Genomic DNA, 26369 nt, shown 5'->3' on the forward strand with positions numbered 1-26369 from the left:
TCTGCTGCGCGTGATTTTAGTTTATAGGCCCGAGGCCGTTTATTGGAAATAGAAGGTTGTGGCTTTCTTTGCAAGACCACAAAGTCATTGTACAACAAAACTACGCAGCCATTAAGATTAAAGGGATCCTAAGAGCCAGCTGGCCGCGTGTCTTATATATGGAAGAGCGCTTCCGTTTTCGATTATTATTAAAGCGCCCCACGCTTTTTGTCCTCGTTTTGCCCATTACTGGCTCGGTGGCTGTAGCGTTAGGAACTATTTGTTTTAGTGAAAGCTAGTTTAGGTTTAGATTAGTAGCCTACTGCGCAGGCGTTTGGGAAAGTCGTTTAGGGTAGGTATAAAAAGTACTGTTATTCATTTATGCGCTACTAATAGCAAACTTTGGATAGATAAAGTATATTTTTTAGGGTATTATGTTTAAGCTGTTAAACCTTATAACACAGTGACCATACAACCACTTGTAACAAATGCTTTGTATCAACCAAAGCAATGTCCTGAGAATCGGTTCGTCTGGACTTCTATTTGAATAAGGTTGTGTTTGGTAGGGATAAAAGTCGATACTTGCCGATTTAAATACGAGTGTGTTGTCTGTTGTAAGAACTTCGAAACCAGAATCCCACAAAACTGCGTTACGGTGTGACACCACCAAAGACGGTGAAGTTCCTAAAGGAAGATAAGAGTGTTGCCAACAGGCTGTAACGACACAGAAGCCCAGCCAATCGGCTAGTTATTACAAGATTGACTTTCTGGATCATCGTTTTTTTTTGGTAAGTTGAAGCAACACTATAAAATATTTTGTGTTACGTATAGAATTTATAGCCCACCTTTTTCATGTTTGTCAGTGGTCGTAAAATCCACCATTTTCCGTGTTGGAAACGTATAAGACTCAATTTAGTTGTAAAATCCCTCTTAAGTTTAAATACCTTGTTTTGGCTATCATTTAATTTAAGTATCTAAACAACTGTGCCGCAAGCGGCTTATTATACCTTTATATCTATCAATACTATCTTGCCTCACTTAATAAAAAAAAACATGTAAAAGTATAAAACCAAAACGCAAAAAAATCATCAAAAAAACGAATAGTATAAATAACCGTGACTGAACGCATTAAAATACAAAGTTCGATCTCAATTAAAGTTAAAGCCGAGCTAAATAACTTTGTTTACATGTCTTGTACAAGTGTATGTACCATAGTTTTCATTTGTTTGACGTCTTCTTTTAACTGTAAGTATAAATTCTTGTGTTGTTACTTAGTTATATGGTACTGTGGGGTAAGATAGATACTACATATTTTGCATACATTGGCATAATATAAAGAATGTTTTCTAATCGTGTTTTAACAATTCACAATTTTAGAGTCGTGGGGATACAGTTATTTAATTCTGTAAACATTCTTTGTTTACAATCAAATGGGACAATAAAAGGGGTATATGTAATATGGCCCACTTTGCCCCAGCCTACTATATATGCTGTTCCATTACCTTATAATTTTTAGTTATCGTAGGGCAGAACTAGATTATCAAGATATAGCTCATAAAATGTACACAAACCGATTTTTCGAGATGAGAATGCATCATTTCTTTACAAGTTTCGTCTAGAACGTCGGCTGTACGTTTTATTTGTTCCAAATGCGCCGAGTCTACTTTTTGAACGCTATATGAAAAAAAAAACACATAGCTTAATTTAACAAAACATAACTTAATTTGTTAAATTTAAAAAAAATAACTCATACGTGGTCGTTTACCTTCTAAGGAACTGATCGTGTATTCCATTTACTTTGTGCTTTCTGTTCTCGTACTTAAGTTGGTTGCTATCAGACGTTTCACCCCGACTGAAATTCTTTATCGCTTCCTAAAAGAGACAGCTTCAGTATAGAATTGTGGGGTAAGATGGATACAGTTAGCACATAGTGGTCCATATATTTCCTGATCGCGTTTTTAACAATTAACAACGCCACTTTAGAGCCGTGAGGATACAGTTTCATAATTCTTTTAAAAAAATTGTTTACTGTCGTAACGTGTTTACTGTGGGAACTGCATAATATTTCGCACCCCTGCATAACGTCATGCGTTCGTTACAAAATATTCATCAAAGCCAAAGCCAGTACATAAGCGGCGATAAAATCCTGGCACGACAAACGCCTCTGGGCAGGTCATTATGATGCGATCTGCGATGGACGGACATTTAATGACCAGGATAATAGAGATCGCCCATCACACTAAAAAAATAACCACGAAGCGCAGTTGACGCAAACGCAGATCTAGCAGCGCCGCATTTACTACCAAATCGGACGATAACAGCATAAAAACACGGACTATCCTACCCTTTATGAACTTTAAACGCAAGCAATGTAAGGGCGATAAAAGCTCACCATAAGTGTTTCGTCTTCTGCTTTTATTTTGTCCAAGTCCGCCTCCCAGCCGAGAATAATTTCGTTAATTTTTTGCTGAAAACTTTTGTCCAGTTTCGAGTTTCCTTGCCAAGTAACCTAAATAACAATATATCTCCCAATCTTGCTTTAGCATTGCATAAATATATACTTACTCGTCTGTATTTTTCCATTTTGCCATGTAATGCCATGAGTTCAGCAGTTGGATCAAAAACATTATTGTCCGCCATTTTAAAATTGCTTCTACCAAACTGTACACAACAATTTCAAACTAAATTGTATTAAAAACAAACACTTTAATAATTTTGCTATTTTTTACACAAAATCCGATGTAATAACACTGAGTTAAAATATTGCACAATAAAAGACTGAAATAAATATACTATACGAAACTTTCTGATTTAATAAATTGTTTATGCCCCGCTATAATCCTGGATTATAAGGCGCCTATTAAATTGGCATTATTTCGAGATATTGAACGATTATGACGTATGAAAAATCGCAATATAGGGTCGATTTAACGAAATAATGTTGTTTTTAGCGAGATTTTTGGATTTAAACGTTACAGAATGTCATTAGTATTGTTTTTTTTACACATTTCCTGCTTTTAAAAAGGTTACACATTTTCTTCAGCAGCCAACAGTATCTTTTCCCGTGATTAGGCACATTGTATAACGTTGTATAGGGACCAGATTACCTCGGGTGTTAGCCTAATTTGTTAATTTCCTGTTTAAGTTCGCTATTGCTAACATTGCTAGGAAATTGCTTATACCAGAGTCGGTATACAAACTCTGGCAGATATAGCTATAGACGTGTTGTGATATTCCACGGTCGTTAAAATGAATTCTGTCTGTATGAGACGGTTTATAGCACGGGCGTCAGAAATGCATGCGAAAAATGTTCCTAGCGGTTTGGACATTTTAGTTAAGCAATGTTATTCTATGGTGGCTCTGAATATCCTGATGTGCACTGTCAATCTAGCCCAGTTTCCTACGTTTCCATTTTTAGGACTCGCACCATTTACTTACTATTCATAGAACTCGCACAAAACTGACGGGAATTGACGGTGTCTATTCCCGCCGAAAAGCGTTGAAATCGTCGGAGTCGACCAACGTGCCCATTTCACACATACCGCGCAGCAGCGAAACGAGAGTAGATTCCCATTATACAGACATTGGAGAAAAGACTGATGTAATGTTTGTATTACTCAGGGCAATCATAGTATATAGATACCGCGGTTTCGTTCGTTGTTTACGAAGAAACGGTAGATACTTTAGTCTCGCCTAAGGTAGACCACTTTTTATACACAGACAGTTCTTTTATAATTACCAACTCTTATGTCAAAGCTAATTAAACTAGTTTAACTTTGCAAAATAGTTTATATAATAACATGATTGTATAATTTCACTGTATTTTTAAAATCTTTTCAAAGCAGGCTTAAAGCACTGTAACAAATTGTTTAATTTGTCTAACTCCTTCTAGATTCTTAATATTAGTACTACCGTGCAAGTAAAAAGTTTTGTGTAAATGTTTTTACTTTTTTGTAAGTAAAAATGTTATAATGTGACCAACAAGTTAACAACACATGGTGTACTGGAAATGAAATCAAAAGTTGACTAGCTCTGCAGAACTTCTCGAAAAGAGCTAAACAAACTAAAATGGAAGATTCACAAGATGAATTTGTTGTTACTGCTTCACAAGCGAAACAACTTACAAGGAAAAGAGACGATATAGAAAGAAAGTTTTCCGTTCTGTTGAAAATTCCACAAGAAGAGAATGATGGGATGATATGGATAAGAGTACGAGGAAATATTGCGAATGTTACTTCTGCGAAGGTAGCTATTTACTTTTATTTTAATCTCTGTGGGTGAAGTCCTACAGCATGGTTAGGGACCTTAGGTTTAGGCCAGAGTTGGCCTATTACACTGGGACCCAAGGTGCTACAAGTTACAACTCATTTGTGACAAATGGGCTGGAGAAATGTCCGAGGTGTCTTGCCCAAGGACACATACGCCTATCATTATCAGCGTCAAGCATAGAAGCATTGGTGCAAAAATAAAGTCCTGCTTTAGTCCAGACACATATTGTGCCTGCCAGTAACAGTTTATAAGATGTTTTGTGGTTAAAATAATTATCTTTATTAATTTCAGACCTACGTGAAAGCGATTTGCAATCCAGATGCGCGAGAAATAATATGGATGCATCAAATGCCACGCTGTGTGTTCACTGCATTTACTGTAAGTGGCCCTTGGTTTTACTGTTGGTTAAAAATTTTAAATCTTATAGGACATTGTAATGTTTGACATCATATGTTATAGGCTATAACTTATAACACCCAAGTTTATGGCAGAGCCAAAGTATATTGCATTCGCCACTTTAATAAATAAGGTTCCCTATGTTTTACAACTATGTGTCTAACTGTATTTTATTTTTAATATTGTCACTCCAGATTTAAAAAAAAATAACTTGACATCTATAAACAACTTTATTTTTAGCAGAGCTCTAATTGTATTTTTATAACGTCACCTCAGATTTTGTTAAGTATCCCAAACCTCAAAATCGTGACTCCTATAAACAACCTTATTTTTACCAGGGCTTCTGGCATGACCAGCTTGAATTCAAATTCTGTGTGTTGATAAAATATGAGCATTCTTCATACAAACTACAAGGCTCTCAAATGCAAGTTGTTCAGGCTGTGTCTTACCTAATGGAACTGCATAAAATGGCGACTGATTATGATAACCCAGTAGGTGTAAAATAATGGTGTTGTATATGCATAATATATGCTTAAAATTGTTCCCCAGACTAAAAAAATGTTCAGTTCATTAGCCTACTCGGAGAGAAAAAAGTTTATGAATTTTGTCTTTTCCTACTCTGCTTGACTATACATATATATTAGGAAATAGGAAGTCAGTCTTTCATTTACCCTGTACTAATTTTTGTGTGGCATTGTTGTGCATGTACCATAGCGGAGCAGGTTTACTGCTCTGTTACGCTTAAGTTCCTGTATTTAATGTACAATATATTTTGAACAGTTGATTCAAAATGATTTACAGAAATAAGTTGGAAAAATATTGTAACCTTATCAGAAATTCTACCTGTGACCATTAGCATACAATTTTTTACAGTTAAATAATAAATGTACTAATGTAGCCTACACAATATATGGACCAGTTCAAAATTAGTCAAAAATGTTTCAATACAGTATTACATAAATTATGATTACAGCGTATTTCAAGCACTGATCAATCTGTGGTTGAATTTAACAACAAAATATCAAACGCTGTGGAAGATCAAGTAGAGACACTACTAGCCCTTTCACCAGCTCTTAAAAAGGTAATTTCATATTCAAATAAAAATACCCTATTTTAGACTGACATTGGCATTTAAGTAAAAATATCTTATTTTTATTGTACAAATAATTGGACGTAATTTTTGTCTGTTACGTTTTCGTAGCACCAGATCCTTACTGTATTTCACTATACAAGAATCTTTTAACTTTATGAGCACCAGATCAGGGTGGGATTTCATTAATTTACAACCTATATATTAATAGAATGTAACTGTTAAGGTGTTGAGACCTGTATTAAGTGATGTTACTCTGGTTCTGTTATTTGTAAGTTCATGAGATTAGTGTGAGACACTCAAGGACAAGGTGCCTTAGCAACGCTTTTGAAACCATTGTTTCGAAATGTAAAAAGTACAAATGTAAAGACACCCGATACACTATACACATGATGTGTTGTAAAGTGAATATAGTCATTTGATACTGTGTGTCCTGCTGTACACATAATGTATATTGTTAACCATTATCAATCGAAGAATTATATAGTAGTTTTGGAGTAGGTTATTCCAAGTTTTATCCTCTTTTATTGTTTCATTTGGTAGTAACTAGTAAATTAACAATATTCACAGAAATGTTTAACAATAATGGCTCTAAAATAGCATAGTTAATTGTTTAAACACCATTAAAAAATAAAGGATATTATGTGCTAACTGTACCCATCTTACCCCACAGTCCTATACTGCATTAGAGTTTTGTGACAGTGACACTAAAACCTAAATATTTCTCTGGAAACCTGTGGCTTGTTTCCTTATCCAACAATAATTTGAAATCCCCTTGGTGAATGAATAGGCAATTGAATACCCTTAACATATCTTTATTGTTATGTTGCTAAGTGCTTTGACATTGACATTTCACAGGTTAAACATTCTTCTAATTTTCTTACGGTATATTAAGCCAATATGAAAGCCTCTTGGTTAAAGAAAGCTAATATAAAAGCCCCTTGGTGAAGGAATAGGCAATTAAATACCGTTAACATAACTCTATTGTTAACATAGCTAAGTTTCTAAGTACTTTGACATTAACATTCCACAGGCTTAAGCTTAACTTTCACTGTGTGTTTATGGCATCTAATATTTAATTTTATGGCATAATTACTTATGTTTATTACATACCTACTTATTTTTATGGCATAATCACTTTTTTGTTGGCATTCTTTAAGTTAATGTTATTTTCCAACCCACCCTTAAAGACCAACCAACCAATAGCAATGCTTGCTGTACAAATAAAGCACCGATTACCCTTTAACTTATGATCAACTTAATCATTAACAAATGGGAATACCAGAATAACAATCCAATCTATTATCTGTATGTTACACTCATGTCATAATAAACCTGTTCCATAATATACATTTTTACCTGTTTCTCATACATTTCTTTAATAATTTTGACACACTTTATATATTTTCAGTAGCATTTAACATTAGTACAAATTAAAAAAATGTGCTAAAACATGTATATATGTATATATATATATATTATAAATATCATATGTTTATTACAAGTAGTATATTACTATATTCGGCCAGTGCCGTGGTACAATAGTTAGCCTGCCTGTCTCTAACCTATTAGCTATGGGTTAACCTTCAAGGCTTTTCGTTGCTACCATTGTGAGCGTATATTTCTGTGGGCAAAACACTTAGGGCCTATCCATGGTACTGTAACAACAGTCCAACATTTATTAATTTTTAGTTTTTCTGCTTTTTTGTGTAACTTTCGTATATATATATAATATATAGTATATTAATCTTTATGTGTTTTTTTACAGGAATTGCTAGGTATGATAAACTCTGCTGGAAGAGAATTTTCTGCAAGGATCACAATTATAAAGCAAGGAAATGATGCCATAAGGTGATTTAAACTAACTTGTTATATAGCCATTATAAAAGTGTGGATTAGTATAATATTAATAAGCAAAATTTTTAACTTGTGTATTTCATGTAACTGGCTAAACTACGCTTTGCAATGTTCTTGTGTACAAATACAGGGAATGTCTAGTGTCTACTGTCTAGGTCGTCTCTTCCTTTATTTGTCAAACCATTGTAAAAATATTATGACTGAAAATATTTTGTACAAGGTAAAAAGCCTAGTACGACTGAATGTCCTTTGTACAAATAAATATATTACGACATATGTTTATATTCAAATGGAGTACCAGTGGTGCAACAATAGTTCCTGTGTTGCAACTTTTTGTTTTGTTAAACACACAACCTTTTGACTACCTGATAATAAACGCAATCCAATCACATTATAACTCAGTGTGTATGTGTAGTAGGGAACTAAATTGAAAGTAGCTTCAAAATATGGGGAACTAGAAATTTAGACGAAAAGCTTAGTTTGTGTTTTTTGTTCGAAGTATAGGCTATACAGTTGAATAATTTTCTTTTAAATGATTTTTTAGCAACTAATTTAAAACTATGTTAAAAAAACCTCAGGTTTATCTTCAGAAACACCTTAATTTGTTATATTTTATGTTCAAAGCATATTTGCATCCGTATAATTTCATTTTATTTTTTTAGAGATAGAACAAATTCTGTTTCATCTGCAATGGCAACTTATATTGACTCAGATGTGGAAGTGGTAAGTGCTTGGTTTATTTCTTATCTTATTTCATTTTTTGAGAAAATTAGCCAGATTTGGTCTACCTCTTATTTCTACTACAGCAAGACACCCCATAAATCTGGTATTTACGCCAGAGTTGGCTTTTACCCCATTTTAAACCTAATTGAATTGTATATCTCATGTAGAACACAAATTGTATATCTCATGTGGGCTTCAAACACAATGTGCTTTAGTTTTTAATAAATAACTGGCTAAACTTTGCTTTGCGATGTTCTTCTGTACAAATACAGGGTATGTCTTTGGCTTACCTCTTATTTTAATGCGTTGGCATACCTTACTGTATGTCATTACCCAATTATATATACAATAGAATTTGCATTAGTTTAAATTTTTTTTTTTTAAAAACACTTTTATAGATTAGAATGGCCTGGTTAGTCTCAGAAGTTAGTCCTGGTGTAAAACACCTATGTTTTTTTTAGATTCTTTTGTTGAACTTAAAAAAAATAATTAAATATATATATATATTTATATTATATATATTCATAATTTTTTAAAGATTTGAAAAAAAACATTAGTTAAAACATAGACATTAGTTAAAACATAGACAACAGTGCTACAGACTGTTTAAAATTTGCTAAACGTCATTTAAAACCTGAATTTCAATGTTAAGACTTGTATTACAGAACTTTGTGGTGGCAGTTGTAAACACAATACATAATGATAATAAATAACGGTAATATACGACTTAGGTGTAATGAAGGTAATAATATAATGAAAGAGGAAAGTAGTAGTAATGTGATGCTGTGTTACAATTTTATGGTACAATTTCTGCAAATAATATCTTTTGGTGGCTCATCTGTTATAAAAATTGAGTGTATTTCCAATGTTTCAACTGCCATTCAACAACACTTCATCGGGAAATGTGCTTGGTTTTTATACGAGAAGCCGCTTAAAGATTATTTAGATTATACCTTGTAGCAGAAGTAACAAAATAATATCTTTTGGACTAATAATTCAATAGATATGCAAAAATATGTTGGGAAATATTGTTGAAATGTTATTTGTGACAATAGCATATATATTATATATATAAATTGTATTTAATTAATAAATATAACCTACACAATATAGGTACAGTTCAAAATTAGTCAAAAAATATTCAAAAATGGCATAAAACACAATAGTTTTTGCATAAATATCCTTAGAGCTGTTAGTTTTTCAATATACACGCAAAAAGTGGGCATGCATTTACTCTACCAAAAATAGTTTCCTGTACAAATGGATGACTAATGCATTAGGAGTACGGGCTGAATTGATACTGTGTTCAAAGACCAAACAAAAATCTGGTGCCCAAACACAAAAAATTAGTGTCTACACAAAATTTAAGCTTCAATTTTAAATTATGTCTTTTACACAAAAATTTGGGTAAAATCGTGCCGTTTCCAGAAAAAACAAAAATTCGTATGTTACTTGGCTTATTTGTAAATCTCTTTGTCTTACCAAGTTAGCTTCTTATGTGTATAACTAAAAAAAGTTCTGTTTCCAACTGAAAAATTGGGCACTTATTCGCTTTTTCCCACCAGAAGAAGAATTATTGCTTGACTCAATTGTTGTCTCTGGATCGTGTTATTTCCCTATCTGGCATCTTGAATTGTAAACTCAGACTTGATTCACTCTGCCTCACATTCTGTCTTCGTGGGTTGGAAGAAGTCTTAAGCTTTACAGAGGATAGTTTCTTCCTACCTCTGAGGACCCCATTATCATCCGCAAAGCAAGAAGGACAGCAGAAGATCAAGGAATCTCGAATCATAATGCGGAGGTTGCTGTTCAGATCCGGGATCCTCCAGAAATAAAAGATGGGATTGAGGATTGAGTTAATCGTGCTGATCACAACCAGTATCCTCATAGTATTATGCAACTCCCGGACATTGTGAAAGTAAGAAACAACGCATAGGATGGCTAGAGGTCCAGTGGTGAAGACAAAACCACTGAGGACAATTAGCATTGTTTTTATCATCTGCATTTCTGAGTTTCGCCGATTTCTTTGTCTTCCTGTTGTTTTTGTGAGGAATCGAACCTGTGGGGTATAATTGGTGTTATTTTAGTTAGTGGTTAGATATGTATATCTTGTTTATATTTGTAGCAGGCTAACGAAAGTCGTTATAACACGTGTGTTTCATACACCTTGTACCTACTTACGAGTTACTATACTTATGTAAGTTTGTGGGTGGTTATTTTATCTAATGTATCAATTTGGATGAACCAAAATGGACTACTGGATTGAAGAAATTTCCGTTAAATTTTCTGTCCAAGAACATTTACACCTACAACAGTAACCGCATCAAGCCTTGAACCCATAACCTCTGGGCTAAAGGCAGACGAACTGACTTTGCAACTGCCATGTGAACAAAAGTTTTTGTAAAACAACATCTTTATACGGAGAAAGGATTGTTAAACGCATGCTGTGCAAATCATTTAGCAGCATTGGGAGCAGATGGAGTGTCCATCTTATTTACCCTGCATTTCTTTTAACTACCGTTTTTTGAGTGATATGAACCGTGTCTAAAGTCATTGTCAGTGTCTTCCTGTGACGTCACAATGTCCATTTACAAACAACAATACGTGCTTATTACCACACAAACAACAACGTACAGTTGCATGCACGCAGCATTACTCAATTGTCATGAGTCACTTAATGACGTCATTTTGCGACGTCATGTTTTGGCAAGGCGTGTTTATTTTCAAACTTCTTTCTGCGAAGATTTCTGTTTACCTTGGCTACGTCACGCATGACGTCACAAATAGCTTTGTCGTTCAAACCAAAAACAAATTTCTGTTTTGCAGATCGCGTGAAACGTATTTCGTTGCAGCCTAGCACATATTACATGGAATAAACTAAATTTTGGCCAGTTTATAAATAAATTACGTATAGCCCGACGCATTTTTTAACTTTACGAATTTTGTTTTAACTTGCCACGCATTACATAAAACGAAATTAAATTTTAGGATATATATAGTAGGGTGGGTAAAGATGGGACACCTTTTCACTCTATCCTCACGACTCCCTTAGACCGTTGTTAATTGTTTAAAATACGATCAGGATATTTGGATTATTATGTGCTAAAGCAAAGGTGTTCCGTCTCCCCCACCCTACTATACATAATGTAGCATATCGCATCTTGTTTTTGACTTGAACCAAACCTTACATAAATCTAAATTTAAACAACAGCTATTCGTTTTATAACATCCCACGCTTTCGAGTCACTCGGTCCAATTTTCGCACCAAAAATGAGCAACATAACTCCACAATGCTACTTCGTGCAGTAACATTGCAATACACTTCAGAACTTGAAGTATCGCATCCGTTTCAAGCACCCTATAAATCTTAAAGCCGTAATCTTGCCAAAAATACCGAATGTTTGTTACTTTGCACGGTATTTTTGGAAATTCTTTTTAACGCTTTAACACTAAAGGGTTTTAGTTTTTAAACTAGTTTTTAAACTAAAACGTTTTAAATGAAAATCGTATCATACAAATGGGCTGTCATGTTTGTTTGTGTTAAAACCACTTCCTTTTATGATTTTAATAACTTTGCGGCAAAATGTACGCTGTTAAACTTCGCGTGGGTTAAATTATGTAATAAATTGGAACGCTTTGTCGCACATTTTCTATAACCTATAGCGGCTACAGCTTCAAGGCTTGACGCTCGGCTGCTATCTTTTTTGGCGTGTTTGTTCTTGTATAGGACAATTAATTATACAAGACAATAATATTAAATTATAATTATAAGACAATTAACAGCTAACACTAACGCTAAATAAAAAAACTTTTCTTTTTTCTTCTTTACACCGTTTTAAAGACTCCTTAAATTAAAAAAATACTTAAATTTCAACATACCTGCACAAAAATCTTTACGTACACGGAAACAGAAACGACCAACAACAGCAACAAGCAAATTCCCCCTCCCAAGACCGTCTCCCCTCTAAAAGGTGTCATCATTTGTGAGCAGTGACTTCCAAAACAATATCTTCTATTCTGGTCAATATTATACAGCCTACAATCGCAGGATTGAATACAGTTCCAGCCAAAAGCAGGCACGACCACGAAAAACGTTGCAGGGACGACACAAGCCACAACAATCGCTGTACCAACTCGTAACCGTGTCATAATTTGCTTATACCTTCTGTGTCTCAATATATAGAAGTGCCTATCAACTGCTATAAACAGTACGCCCAGTGTAGACGTGGAAGTAGCAGCGGCTAGAACACCGTATGTAGCAATACCGCTCATAAGCGAAACTGTGTCCAAAAATAAAGATGAAAATGTACCGATCCAAAGAACGATCAAACCCACGAAAAAGTCCGCGACGGCTAGCTGTACAATGAACCAATGTAACGGCCTAAATCTTCGGGCTGGTAGACGCATTAGTACAACAACAACTAAGAAATTCCCAAGCACTATAAGTGTCCCGGCTATGGCGGTAATTGCTTTTCCCCACGATTCCGTGTTTACGCACACGTTTGTAGAACCGGTTAGATTTGAAGTGTTAAAAAGGCCTTGAAATGACGTCATATTTTCCAATATTCTCTGCTGTTGCCGTTCAAGTATTTGTTTACATACTTTCTGAGCGACAGATCGCTCTGTTACGTCACAGTAACTAACGACAGATCGCTCTGTAACGTCACAATAATAACTAAACACTTCACGTTGAACCGATCTACAACGTAATGAAAATGAAAGCAAACAAAATTTCAATCTTTTATTGACTGTAAAAACTATTTTATTAAACAAAAAACACGCATTTTCAATCTTATATTTCTGGCAAAATATCTGTTAAAAGTATTTTATTCCTAACAAAATCAACCAAGTTCCAATCATGTTATGACAGTAAATACGCATTAACTCTAAAAACTTTTCTTTGCCATAAAAACATGCATTGTAAAACTGATAACCTTATTTCTCTTCCAAAAACGGGATCTTTTTAAAACTGCCACTTAACGGTAGAATCTAACAAAATCGCTTTGCATTTGGTCATTAAAAGTTGAAGATTATTTTAGACTGATACACGGCCTACTAGAGATATACCTCTAGTAGGCCGTGACTTATGCCACAACTGCAACATACTCTAGCAGTCTAGCCTATTATGCAAAGTGAGCATTAAATTGTGCAAGGCTTTCGCTTTTTTCCATTTCTTTTACTGCGCATGCGCAGACGTGATGTGAATCTTTTGACCCGTGTTGTTATAACACGTCATATCCTTATTACTCCAATCGTAGTTTTGAACTTTGGACGTATATGACGCCGATAGGCTGTCAAAATGATCGACCACAAAAACGGTATTTTTATAACAAAATTTGACCACAAAAAATTGGACCACAAATTATTATAACGAAATTTCTCTTTTTCAAGCTGGATACAATCTGTAAACTATATATATATTAGGGTGAAGAAGTTGGGACACCTTTTCATTCTATTTTCTCGTCCCATTTGGTAGTAAACAAAGAACATTCAAAAAATTATAAAACCGTATCTTCACGACTCCTATGGACCGTTGTCAATTGTTTAAAACACGAACAGGATACTAGGATATTATGTGCTGAAGGTGTCCCGTCTTCCCCCACTCTACTATACTACACTAATTTTCTATACTGTTTTAAGTCCTTAAAGATAAAAAAAAACATGCAATATATATACTACTCTGTAAGCTTAAAGTGTATACTTCCTTAACTTTTGCCCCTTTTATGATCTCAAAATAAACAATTGCAGGATGAAGATCTCTTTCACACTTAATTTTGTCCGTCTTGTATCACAACATTCATAATACGCTAGTGTAACGTTCTAATCACCATACACATTATAATATGACGTTTTTTGCGTTGCCGGGTATGACACATTTTAAGCACCTTATATGACATTACAGGATATTTATTATTACGTAAGTTTGACTTATTAGATTAGGGTTTTACGCAAGGGTATATATTTGTCCTACACTATATCTACACTATAACAAAAATACACATTCGACGATTTTGGGGCAATTTATGCGTAAAAGATTATAACCCCGCTTTTGTTCTAAAGACTGTAGTTTTGCTGCTAGTTCCCTGCTCTTCGGTGTTTTAATTAATCTATAACCAGCGTTATAAGAACATTTTATTTATCTCTTTGAATACGATAACTAAGATCAAATTAATCAAAAAAAAAAAACAAAGATAAGGAAATTAGCAGCAAAATGACAGTCGTTAAAATACAATATAACGTTAGCCCTAACTGGCACTGACTAAAAAACTACATAAATTTTGTTCACAAAACTACGTAAATCAGATTAATTAAAACAGTAAAACGAACGGAATTAGCAGCAAAACGGTAGTCATTTTTAACGTTACAGCTAACTGATGCTGACTAAAATACATGCATAAATTTTGTTTACAAAACTACGTTATGCCCTGCCCTTAACGACCTTCAATCAAAGCGACAGTTATTCTATCTGTTACAGCGTTTGTTAAGTCATTTGTTTACGGTGTTATGTGCCAAGGAAACGCAGCGCACGACTCGGAAACGGAATCGTTTCATAAACGTGTAAATGTTTTTCTCTTATGTCAGCTAGCTGGCTATTACCGAGAAAGACATGTCCCACGCAGTTCTATTTAGTAACAGTCCTGATTCATCATAATACGCAACGGTTAGCGCTAAATAACGTGCTAACATCGGCAAAACAGCTGTACAAAGTTGAAAAGGTCACGAATTAATCAAAACTATAAACCAAAAGGTGAAGAGTTCAAGTCCAACCTTAGCTACTTGCAAGCTCTTTATAATTTAAGCTCAACTGCCGCGCTTATTTAAATGACGTCTTTTCACATTTCTTTTTCATAGCGTGTTTTAACAACTGCTGTTTTGCTGTTAATTCCTTTTTCTTCGTTGTTTCAATTTCATGATTTCGGTATCGTTTTTAAAAAGCTGTAATACCCCCCTAAATAACAGCTTGTATTGCCACACAAATTTTACATCTCCACAAAACGTTTTTTATGTATTTATTTTTAAACGTAATTTCTTTTACAGATAGAAGTAGGTGCAACTGCCGATACACCTGGGACAAGCAGAGCTTTTGCTGATGATGATGCAAGTACAAATGGTAAGTAACATTTATTATATAGTACTGTGGGGGAAGAGAGGACACCTTTAGCACATAGTATACAAGTAAGCTAATGGTAATTTAAATATTTAACAACGGTCTTCTATGGGTCGTGAGGATCAGTTTTATAATTCTTTGAATGTTCTTTGTTTACTACCGGGACGGGGAAATAGAATAAAGCGGTGTCCCATCTTTCCCACCCTACTATATTGCATGTATATAGAACTCCACCCTACTATATATTGTATTCATGCAGGTCACACGGGTGGTGGGTTTGACGAACAAGCGAAGTTTATAAAGAGAACAATGAAACAAGTAAGTTACTTTCATTATATATGGGTGGGGTTCGTGTCGGCAACCTTAGATTTAGACCACATTTGGTCCAGTTCCAACCACAACACGCACACTGCAACTGATGTTAAGTGTTTTACCCAAAGACACATGTCCACGATGGTAGCAGCACCGAGCCTCAAACCTATAACCTATGGGCCATAATCAGGCTTGCTAACCACTGTGCCATTGCACCTTTCAAACCTCTTAAAATTGTACCCATTTTAAAACAATAAGCAAGTGGTTGTAGGTTCAATTCCCACCCTAGTAACTCGCCATATTCTCTCAGATTGGTTTCGAGGATGAACACATAGAAATCTTACTACGACGTCACGGCGGCCACGTCACATTTGACGACGCGTTAAAAGAACTTCACAGAATGAAAGAGAAAAAACTTCTTGAGGCCAGGGAGTCCCCTACACCTGATCTTATGAGTTTTCCTTCACCCAGTGACAGTGAGTGAAATGTGGATATTGGTTATGTCATAGTTTGGTGTGTCATTCTTAGTGATGTTGTAATTTCTAAAAACGAGGGTTTACGACTGGGACGTCCAAATTTGTAAAGCACGAGAAGTTGACAATAATTTGTGACATCATAATTTATCAATAATTTTATAAAGTTGTAACGTCATAATCCCTTTTTATTACGTCACAGACATGAACGACGTTGTAATTGTCTCGTCCGAGGACGAAGATGATGATGATGTCATATACGTTGATGAAAGAAAAAAAACAACAACAAATAAATCAACAACAAAATCAACACATTCAAATTTCCCTGAAATTATTGAAATAGAGCAATGGCTAAAGGTAATCATTTTTCAGATTAAAATTTATGGCAAACCGGTAATGTAGCACAATAGTTAGCCTGTCTCTAACCTGGAGGTTACGGGTTCGAGGCTTGATGCTGCTACCTTTATGGGAGTATATGTGTCCTTGGGCAAGACACTTAACAGCATTTGCTCCAACCCATTAGTTCTTTATGAGTTGTCTAAATTGTCAGTCAGAAAATGCAAAGGGAAAAAACCTCCCAAAAATTATCTACAATTACATTTATTTATTCTTACACTTTATTTTGGTAATTATTTTCATTCCAAGTCGCCTTTTTCCTTTTACAAACCTCTCTTTTTCACCCTTTTTCTCTTTCTTTCATGCAGGACACATACGAAGTCACAAACAGAGGAAAAGACAGCGTAAACAAACGAGAAATGTTAAAAGATTTCATCAACCATTTTAAACTTGAACCATCATCTGATTTATCAAACAACTTCTTTAATAAATTGTCGCAATCTATATTTGAAAGGGATTCTACATACAAGTAAGCCCTAATACCATGGGTGTGTTGTATTCAACTCTTTTAGTTGGTGATCAGGTGGTATTTGGACGTCCGTTTGTACAAACCTTAAAAGGAGCCTTTTTAACTGTAGAGTAAGTATAAGGTATATGAATATACAAGAAGACACTCATGTTATAACTGGGAAATGAGCATGAGGTGTATGAATACACCATGTGTGATTTGTGTATAATAAGACACCTATATATGTTACAGTATACCTCAATAGTCAACATACATACATACTTTATCTATATCTAGTTTAATCTAGCTCTAAATTTCAGGTTAGTGAAATCAAGAGGTAGCGCTGGCAACAAACGTCTAGTGTGCATTAAAAAGCGTTTACACTCGCCGCTAGGTGGCAGCCACGCTCCACCGAAACAAAACACGTCTACGCAGCCTACACCAGTACCAAACAGTAACCTCGCACCAGGAGGAAGCATTAAACAATGGCTGAACAGCTCCCCAAACAAGCACAGTCCGCCCACGGCAGCTGTAAACCAGTATAATCCGGTTATGCACCAAATGCCGCCGCTCCAATTACGTAAGTATAGTATTATCTATTTATAATAGGGATAGGAATAAATGAATAAATGTTATTTATTTATCCTTAGCTGAATGTTAATTGTTGGCAAAGTTACATACATGACAACTCGTAAGCGGGCACGAGGTTTATGAAACAGAACACCCGTGTTATAACGACCGTCGTTTTTCGACTCTACGAGGATAAAGCAAGTTACATAATTTAATATTTGATCACAGATTATCCAAGGTTTAACCAACCCCGACCAGTCTTCCACCACCCCCCAGCACAAATGCAACAAGTACAGGCACAACATCGGGGAAAACTCTCAAACAAAGAACTTCTCAATCTATCCAGAAACCAAGGGAAACCAAATCTAAGACCTATCATTATTGATGGGCCTAATGTTGCTGTGAGGTATTAATGTTTGTTATTTGGTTTATATGAAGACCATTTTTAGGTTGGGGTAAGATGGTACATATTTTCATTCTATTTTATCGTCTAACTCGGTAGTAAACAAAGAATGTTTACACCCGTGTTCTGTTTCATACACCTCGTTCCCGCTTACGAGTTACCACATATGTAACTTACTTTATCCTCGCGTGGCCGAAAAACGAGTCGTTATAACAAAGGTGTTCTGTTTCATACAACTCATGCTTGCTTACGAGTTACCACATATGTAACTTACTTTATCCTCGCGTGGCCGAAAAACGAGACGTTATAACAAAGGTGTTCTGTTTCATACAACTCATGCCTGCTTACGAGTTACCACGTATGTAGCTTTGTAACAACAGTCGTTATAACACTATTTTAAACATGCACGTTTCTAATTCACATATATTACAGTCATGGTAATGGAAATGCTTTCTCATGCCGAGGTATTGCGATATGCGTCAATTATTTCTGGTCACGTGGGCACCGTGACGTCACATGCTTCGTACCAAATTACCGCAAAGGCAGTAAAGGACATCCGCCTACAATTGACCAAGAGGTAAACGATTGCTTCGGATATCTTTCGTGAGATAGTTTTATCATATTTTATAAAAAATATTTTTTTGTGAGTGATCATATTAAAAATTTACATTAATTTCGTGATTTTTTGTGATATGTATATCATTTTTCACAAATATGAAAGGCCTTCACGATTTTTGATATTTTTGTATTTATCTTGTCACAAATCATATCATAAAATCACGAAGCTGCTTCACAATAAAAGCACGGAGTCCATCATAATATAGAAAATATATCACGAAAAAATCGTCATTTTTTTGCCATGATTTTTTCACGCAGATCATTTACGACCTTGAAAGCCAAGGAATTTTGAAGATTACACCTTCGCGTGAAGTCAATGGTCGTAATGTGGTTTGTTATGACGATGGGTAAGTGTATGACGTCATGTAGCAACATGTGACGTCATATAACTACATGTGTCGCCGAAAATCGTGCGTCAGCGCTACGTATTCTGGAAAGTCAAAAAAACGGAGAAAATAACTATCTTTATGCTAAAAAATGAAGAAAATAATCTTTTGTTAAAAAATTAGGAAAAATTAGACATTTTTAGCTGGAAAATTACAAAAAGTAACATTTTATCCCAAAAAGTTGGACATGTTTTGCTACAAAATTACATCAAACTTAATTTTCCCAGGTTCGTATTAAACCTAGCTGTTCAAAACGACGGAGTTATCGTTTCAAACGATCAGTACCGTGATCTACGTGATAAGGATGATTTTCGTCGTGTTATTGACAAGAACCTGCTGATGTATACATTTGTTGGAGATCTGTTTATGCCGCCCGATGACCCCTGTGGACGAAATGGACCGAACTTGGACCAGTTTTTATCTTTTGCTACAAGGTATATATGTTTTATAGTGGTGTTTTAGGCGCTGGGGTGGAATCGACAGTGCGTCTCTTTTACGATAGACTCGTATAGAGGTTATGGGTTCGACGTTGGAGGCTTCGGTGGTGTTACCTTTGTAGACTTATGTGTCTTTGGGCAAGTCAGTTAACGCCGATTGCTCGAACCTAGGTCGCTACTACATTGTCTAAATAGTTAGCCACACATTACGAAAAATACAAATATTTTCCAAGTTACAAACGGTAACTCGTAAGTAGGTACGAGGTGTATAAGGCAGAACACCCACGTTATAACGACTGTTGTTTTCCTGCCACACAAGGATAATTAAATTACATTCATTCATTTTCGGGTAGAAGCGACAACAGTATACCGACCGTAAAATAAACGTCAAACAGTGTACCTGCACGCTGTGTATTACGCTTCACCTGGTTTTAAGCAATTTCGAAAATATAAAAACCGACAATTTTCGTTCAAAAAAATCTTTCGTTTCCAAAACTGCATCGATTTAAAAATCGAAATTACGCGTGGGTGCCAATGAATGTTGTTAGCAGTATAAGTCATATATTTCAACGAAATAATATTAAAGTACGTATAAGAAAACAAAAGTGAACGCAATAATCAAATTCACGGAATTTAAATAAAAAAAAATAAAATATATATTTGAATTTTCATTTACCGTCGTCACATTTTGCTTGCGGAAATTAAAATTTCTGTTCTGTTACTATTTTCATTCAAAAAGTTGCAATATACGTTTGCACTGCTTAAAATTGTCTCTCAATACGTGCCAGGTGTACCATTAGTAACTGGCCATGGCACCGGCGCTTCGTACAGAATATCATAAATAAGCAATGCGGCATCACCACAAATGTTTAACATCGTATATGTACAAGCACTACTGTCAGCGACTTTGCTTTTCAACTGGGTTAACTGTGATGACGTCATGATAAACATACGAATATGACGTCATAAAAAGAAAATTGTCATTATCAAAATTTTTCCAAATAAAAAAACAGTAATAATATTTTTCAAACTAAAAACGTAGTAACGCTATAGCTAAACTATAGTAACCCAAAAAAATCACCCATACTTTACAAAAACCATATAAAAATATTCTCCCTCCCAGCCAACGAGCCCCACCCCCCAACACGATATTCAGCGGTAATCCTCGTATGCAGCCGAACTCATGGGGATCGGTGAAGAATCAATCTCGATGGCTAACTCCGTCCCAGGGTGAGTCATTTTATTTCAAGTATATTTTAAATGTTGGTCAACTTGTTATTTTACCGACGTTTCCACGTCCAGTACAAGACAAAATAATAAATAAAATATATTTTTAACGGTTTTTGAACTCGTTTTTGAAGATGTTTTTTTTTCCAAACAACCATTTTTTAAAGTTTCTAAAATTTCTTTAAATTATTATTTTTTTAATTTTTCCAACATCCAAGGATCAAATCTTTCCCGCCCGATGCGGCCTCCTCTTCCTTCTAACCCTCCTTTCTGCCCTCCTCCCCCACCCCTCCCCTCCACTTCCCTGCCTCCGGAAAGAAGAGCGTTAGAGAAATCTCTAATTGACCTCTTCCCAAATAAGCCGGATGAAGTGAGGCAGTTACTTCGAGATCATCCGTTCGTCAACGACCTGACGCTACTTGTGGATTTCCTACTCTAAGGCAGAAGTAAGATCACTGTCAATCACTTTTTTATAGTAAGTAGGGGGAGGATGGGACACTTTTAGCGTTTAATATTCAAATGTCGTGATCGTTTTTTTAAACAATTAGCAATGTTCCATGAAAGTTGTAAGGATACAGTTTTGAAATTCTCTGAATGTTCTTTGTTTACTACCAAATACGACGAGTAAATAGAATGAAAAGGTGTCCCATCTCTCCCCACTCTACTATAGTTACTTTTTTAGTAATATAACTTCTTCCTCTGAGGCAGAAATAAGTTTTTTGTTAGAGCTGTTTATTTTTTACTAAATTCTTTTTTTCCAAAAAGGAAAAAATGTTACCAGCAGCTTATTCCAATTCTAAGTTGTTTTTTTGTGAGATTTTTTAGTATGTTTTGGCCATAAAATGATTTGAGGAAATATTTTTCCCAATCAGTTTTAATTTTTATAATTTCCGTAACTTTTTTTATAACACCTACCGAAATTCGTATTTTTTGCATCAAAGACATTTAAATTCCAACTGCAAACCGTTTAAATGTGTTTTATATATTTCTTTATTTTAAAAATTTAATCATATTTACCCAACTAACAAATTTCCTCATTTTTTCACAGAACGAAACCCGTTTTTCAGGAATACGCGCGATTTTAACGTTTTTGCAACACTGGCTTTTCTTGCTGCCTAACCCGCACGTTTTTAGTTTGGCATCACTTTTTGCTGCCTTTCAACGAAAATCGGGCGATTTTTATGAAGCTCGCAACATTTTCCAACGCGCGTCTAAATGTTTTTACGAAACGGGACTTTTTAAAACGACTTAAATGCCTAAACGTTCCTAATCTAATACATTTTAAAAACTCTAACATAAAACGTAATTTTGGACACATTTCATTAAAAACGGTTCATCACAAAATCGAAACTCAATCTACACACAGTACACCGCTACTGATCATTAAGCTTAATTAGTTTCTAAAAACTAATCAATCAAATATATTTCTCATAACTGTCCGTTTTACCATTAAAACAGAATGAGTATTTGGGTAACGTTATATGTATTTCAATTATACGTCTATAATCCTTTAATCGGTTAAGTCCTTTTCTCTATTCACAGACTGACAAAAATGCATTTTCGCCAATTTACGTTTAATATTAATAATAAACGATAACTAGTTTGGCTGAAAAGCGTTTTAAACATAGTCTGTGACGTCAATAAACTGTGACGTCACTTAATTACCAATATCACGTGACGTACTCTGCACACGGTCAAATAATTTAAATTTAAATTTAGTTTATAATGCCAAAATAGGAAAATCATTAATCAAACCTCGTTAATACATATAGCAGTTTAAAGTAAGATGGTTCATGTTTTCACTTTTTTATCGTCATATTTGGTAGTAAACAAAGTATAGTAGGATGGGGGAAGATGGGACACCTTTTTATTCTACATTTTGGTAGTAAACAAAGAACATTCAAAAAATTATAAAACCTTGTCCTCGCGACTTTCATAGACCGTTGTTAATTGTTTAAAACACGACCAGGATATTGATATATTTTGTACTAAAGGTGTCCCATCTCCCCCCCACCGCACTATATATTTATAAAATGATATAACTGTCTCTAAAGGAGCGTTGTAATTGGTAATAATACGGTCGGGTATTTTTTATTTTATCTGCTAACGGTATCCATCTTTCCCCACAGTACAAAAATCGGAAAATAAAACAAAAATACCAATATTTAACGAAAATCATCTGTCGTACCGCAAAAGCTTCCACTTTTAATTAGTTTGCCCCCAATAACCAAACAGTTTATCAGCCGTCTAAAGTGATACACCGCCACCCTAAATAATGCAAGCGGACCGCCTGCCAAACTAAAGCATGTGAATTATTTATTTTTAAAAGCTCGGAAGTAATTTAGATCGTCTGTGGCCGGATGTTTGTATAATGAGATTAACATGGTTAACATTGTACAAAAGTTTTTTTGGTCGTATAGTACGGTGGGGGAAGACACCTTAGCACATATTATTTAAATTTTCCGATCGTGTTTTAATCAATTAACAACGGTCTAGGGGGTCGTGAGAATACAGTTTTCTAATTCTGTAAATATTCTTTGTTTACTACCAAATGGGACGAGAAAATAGAACGAAAACATGAACCACTTTACTCCAACCTACTGTACATATTCTACGGGTTTATTTTTTGTAAATTGCCGCTGAAAACGCTTAAAACTCAACAGTGACTATATTTACATACTAGCCTCGCATTTTAATAACTGGCACGCAGTATAATAAGGATATTGTACTACGCAAAACACGTGACTATTTGTGAATCTCGCTGGCTAGATATAACATAATCGCGAACGGATACACAACCACAATGTATTTTCGTTGTTGCATTTAACCTTTGGTTCTTAGTTTTAAAAACTGTTAAATTTAAAAACAGTAAAATAAGAGTTTTTGACATTCGATTTCCAAAAGTAATCGTTTAAGAAGTCCCGTTTTTTTATTAAAAGTGCCTACCGTTTGCTACGTACTTATTTACATTTTGAACCTTTAATTTGCGCAATGTCATTAATTTACCGTCCAGTTCGCATTTCTTTCATTTGTGTGTTTTTATCGTGTTTCGTGTTTTATGTGCAATGCCGGATTTGGTGATTCCCCTTTTACGTCATCAAATTTGGACCAAAACGCAGAAATTTCACAAAATAACATCACCTACCATTTAGGTTTTGTAATTTTTGTGAAATTTTTGTTGTTAAACAGAACAGAAAAGCGGCTCAATTTCGCGGCTTAGATTTCGTATATGTGGGTACACCAGGTTTTGCATTTCGCAATGTGTTTATAATCAGTTAAACTGCAAGCACGCTATCAGCTTGCTGAATCAAGCAATAATTGGTACTGCGCGCCGGACACATTTGCTTTTTTCGTATTCTCGCTCTGTATAAAACTCCCAGACAAGGCGGTCTCTTATATAAAGCAGTTCGTTAACGTTAAACTGAACAACCAACTGGAAAAGAACGTGATAATTTAGCAGTTTCAAGGCTTGCTGAAGGTAATATGTTTCAAAAGCAGAAGAGTATAAACCTACTGTCTCTCCTTTTGAGTTTGATTTTTATAACAGGTAAAAACACAACAGTTTTGAAATGTGTAGTAATTGTACAACAGTGGTAATTTATGTTTTGTTTCACCAGTTCAAAAGTCGATGCGCAATGTTACGTTTTCATTAAGTAGTTATGTTTTCATTAAGTACATATTACATAATTGTAACGTGGATATATTTTGATACCATTGTCGAATTTGTGCATGTGATTTATAAGATCTAAAATCCAGAGTAGTCACAGTGGGTTTTAATTGAATTCCAGTCCGGCTATTTTAACATTGCTACCTTTATGGGCGTACGTGTCCTTGGACAAGACACTTAACGTCAGTTGCTTTAACCCAGTTGTCACTTATAGCTTGTTTAAATTGTCCGTTATAATTTCCAAAAACTCTGCTGATATATAGTAGAGTGGGGGAAGATGGGACACCTTTAACACATAATATCCAAATAGCCTGATCGTGTTTTAAAGAATTAACAACGGTCTGTGGAAGTCGTAAGGATACGGTTTTATAATTCATTGAATGTTCTTTGTTTACTACCAAATGGAAAGAGAAAACTAAACGAAAAGGTGTCCCATCTTTCCCCACCCTACTATATAAAGCTACATAGGCCCACGCGGTAAAACTTGTAAGCGGGTACGAGGCGTATGAAACAGAACACCCGTGTTGGAACGACTACCCTTACCCTGCCGCGCGAGGATAAACCAAGTTACATTCATTCATTTAACAACATTTTCACCTTCTAGGCTGTCAATCATATGTCGCACAAAGAGGGGAGCTAACTGACCCATCTTCGTTCCGTCTTTCTGATATGTATCAAATTTTCGGGTCTAAAAACGACGGGCAAGCAGCTGGGGACTCCAATAATAACTTGTTCGAGTTAATGCTGTTTAAATGGTTGTGTTCCACAGACGCGCAGCGAAACGGGAGATTTTCATTTTGCAAAGGAGACAGAACTACAGAACCATTGTGAGTTATATGTTTATTATTTTGTTTATTTAAGCGTGCGTACTTGGGCATTAAGTATTCGATTTTATCCGGACAGTTGCGTGGGACTTTACAGTAAAATTGCGAGGACATTAAATCTCTGTATCTGAAATCATTTTATAATTTCAAAATCTTTTTGGAGTTTCAGTCATATTTAAACACGTTAAAATATTTCGTTAAAAATCGCATGGTTTTTGTGGCAATGAGCTACTATTCCAAAGTCTAATCCCTACATTTTAATTTGTCAACAGCGCCGAATAATCGCTTTATTATAGATAATGTTTCATACGCTCCGTTACCCTGATATAGGTTATAGGATATCATTACAATTCTATATTTCTTCTGTATTTGATAATTAATTGCAATCGATTATAATTTTAATATAGTAGAAATTCGTATAATCAATCTCTCGCTTGAGTAATACATTGTAATTAATAGGATTACGATAAAGTAATGGGAAAACCTGTAATACTTTAGATATATACTTGATTATGATGATAATGTATACGAAAAACCGTAAGCATAAAGCAAAACTAAGTTGGGGTAAGATGGTCCAGGTTTTCATTCTCTTTTATCGTCTCATTTGGTAGTAAAAAACGTATTTCCAAACTGTATAACAGCATCCTCACTACTAAAACACACGACTGTATCAATCTTACCCCATTGTAATATAACCTGTTTAAAACGTCGCCTACTTATTCTCGATCTAAAACACATAGCAGATAACTATGAAATACTTGGCATGATCTAAATTATAGTTTTTTACTTTTTTAAGACGAATTCTTCCGGACGAAGTGAACGACCAGTCCGAGTTCCGGCGGCGAGGGTGGCGTGAAAATATGTTGCATAAGTTAATGGATTAAAACGAACAATTTATGTAGAGTACTGGGGGGGGGAAGATGGGACAGCTTTAGCAGATAATATCTAAACATCCCGATCGTGTTTTAAACAATTAACAATGGCCTATGGGAGTCGTGAGGCTACGTTTTTGTAATTCTTTGAATGTTCTGTGTTTACTACCAAATGGGACGAGAAATTAGAACAAAAAGGTGTCCTATCTTCCCCCACCCTACTATAATTTTACTGTTGTGTTGAGATGAAATTTGCAATATGTGTCAACTGTTGTCAAACGTACGCGAAAATAAACACATTAAATGTAATATTA

The 26369-nt window shown here is 35.0% G+C and overlaps 4 protein-coding genes across 5 annotated transcripts; 2 read left to right on the plus strand and 2 right to left on the minus strand.

Annotated features, from left to right (window-relative positions):
- Nucleotides 1-164: 164 nt before the first annotated feature.
- On the minus strand, nt 165-2706 carry LOC149734946 (uncharacterized). Its single transcript, XM_089880320.1, has 5 exons — nt 2545-2706; nt 2372-2488; nt 1745-1851; nt 1551-1653; nt 165-1222 (listed from the first exon to the last, which is right to left on the minus strand). The coding sequence occupies exons 1-5, from the start codon at nt 2617-2619 to the stop codon at nt 1163-1165; spliced, it is 462 nt and encodes a 153-aa protein (XP_089736446.1). The 5' UTR covers nt 2620-2706; the 3' UTR covers nt 165-1162.
- On the plus strand, nt 2684-24391 carry LOC149734947 (NEDD4-binding protein 1-like). 2 transcript variants are annotated; one of them, XM_089880248.1, is made up of 19 exons: nt 2684-4224; nt 4540-4626; nt 4983-5135; nt 5618-5725; nt 7503-7585; nt 8254-8314; nt 15353-15425; nt 15682-15740; nt 16045-16210; nt 16410-16564; nt 16912-17072; nt 17372-17631; nt 17850-18027; nt 18457-18601; nt 18901-18989; nt 19256-19462; nt 20589-20695; nt 20911-21138; nt 21741-24391. In XM_089880248.1, the coding sequence occupies exons 1-18, from the start codon at nt 4048-4050 to the stop codon at nt 21129-21131; spliced, it is 2490 nt and encodes an 829-aa protein (XP_089736374.1). In that variant the 5' UTR covers nt 2684-4047; the 3' UTR covers nt 21132-21138; nt 21741-24391. The 2 variants fall into 2 exon arrangements, with proteins under 2 accessions (XP_089736374.1, XP_089736375.1); XM_089880249.1 differs by lacking the exon at nt 4983-5135.
- LOC149734948 (lysophosphatidic acid receptor 3-like) lies at nt 8954-14946 on the minus strand. The gene is made up of 2 exons (XM_089880285.1): nt 12194-14946; nt 8954-10373 (listed from the first exon to the last, which is right to left on the minus strand). The coding sequence occupies exons 1-2, from the start codon at nt 12866-12868 to the stop codon at nt 9900-9902; spliced, it is 1149 nt and encodes a 382-aa protein (XP_089736411.1). The 5' UTR covers nt 12869-14946; the 3' UTR covers nt 8954-9899.
- LOC149734949 (uncharacterized) lies at nt 22520-26364 on the plus strand. The gene is made up of 3 exons (XM_089880325.1): nt 22520-24239; nt 24964-25186; nt 25980-26364. The coding sequence occupies exons 1-3, from the start codon at nt 24176-24178 to the stop codon at nt 26065-26067; spliced, it is 375 nt and encodes a 124-aa protein (XP_089736451.1). The 5' UTR covers nt 22520-24175; the 3' UTR covers nt 26068-26364.
- The last annotated feature ends 5 nt before the right edge of the window (nt 26365-26369 follow it).

Source organism: Ciona robusta, chromosome 6 (genome assembly GCF_009617815.1).
Source record: "Ciona robusta chromosome 6, ASM961781v2".
Lineage (NCBI taxonomy): Eukaryota > Metazoa > Chordata > Ascidiacea > Phlebobranchia > Cionidae > Ciona > Ciona robusta.

Coding starts and splice junctions, on each gene's coding strand:
- LOC149734946 (XM_089880320.1), bottom strand. CDS start 2,619: ATGGCGGACAATAATGTTTTTGATCCAACTGCTGAACTCATGGCATTA. Junction 1,654..1,744: donor CACGATCAGTTCCTTAGAAG/GTAAACGACCAC, acceptor TTTTTCATATAG/CGTTCAAAAAGTAGACTCGG. Junction 1,223..1,550: donor ATTCTCATCTCGAAAAATCG/GTTTGTGTACAT, acceptor TTATACTTACAG/TTAAAAGAAGACGTCAAACA.
- LOC149734947 (XM_089880248.1), top strand. CDS start 4,048: ATGGAAGATTCACAAGATGAATTTGTTGTTACTGCTTCACAAGCGAAA. Junction 7,586..8,253: donor CAAGGAAATGATGCCATAAG/GTGATTTAAACT, acceptor TTATTTTTTTAG/AGATAGAACAAATTCTGTTT. Junction 17,073..17,371: donor GAAAGGGATTCTACATACAA/GTAAGCCCTAAT, acceptor TCTAAATTTCAG/GTTAGTGAAATCAAGAGGTA.
- LOC149734948 (XM_089880285.1), bottom strand. CDS start 12,868: ATGACGTCATTTCAAGGCCTTTTTAACACTTCAAATCTAACCGGTTCT. Junction 10,374..12,193: donor ACGTAAAGATTTTTGTGCAG/GTATGTTGAAAT, acceptor TATACCCCACAG/GTTCGATTCCTCACAAAAAC.
- LOC149734949 (XM_089880325.1), top strand. CDS start 24,176: ATGTTTCAAAAGCAGAAGAGTATAAACCTACTGTCTCTCCTTTTGAGT. Junction 24,240..24,963: donor GAGTTTGATTTTTATAACAG/GTAAAAACACAA, acceptor TTCACCTTCTAG/GCTGTCAATCATATGTCGCA. Junction 25,187..25,979: donor GACAGAACTACAGAACCATT/GTGAGTTATATG, acceptor TACTTTTTTAAG/ACGAATTCTTCCGGACGAAG.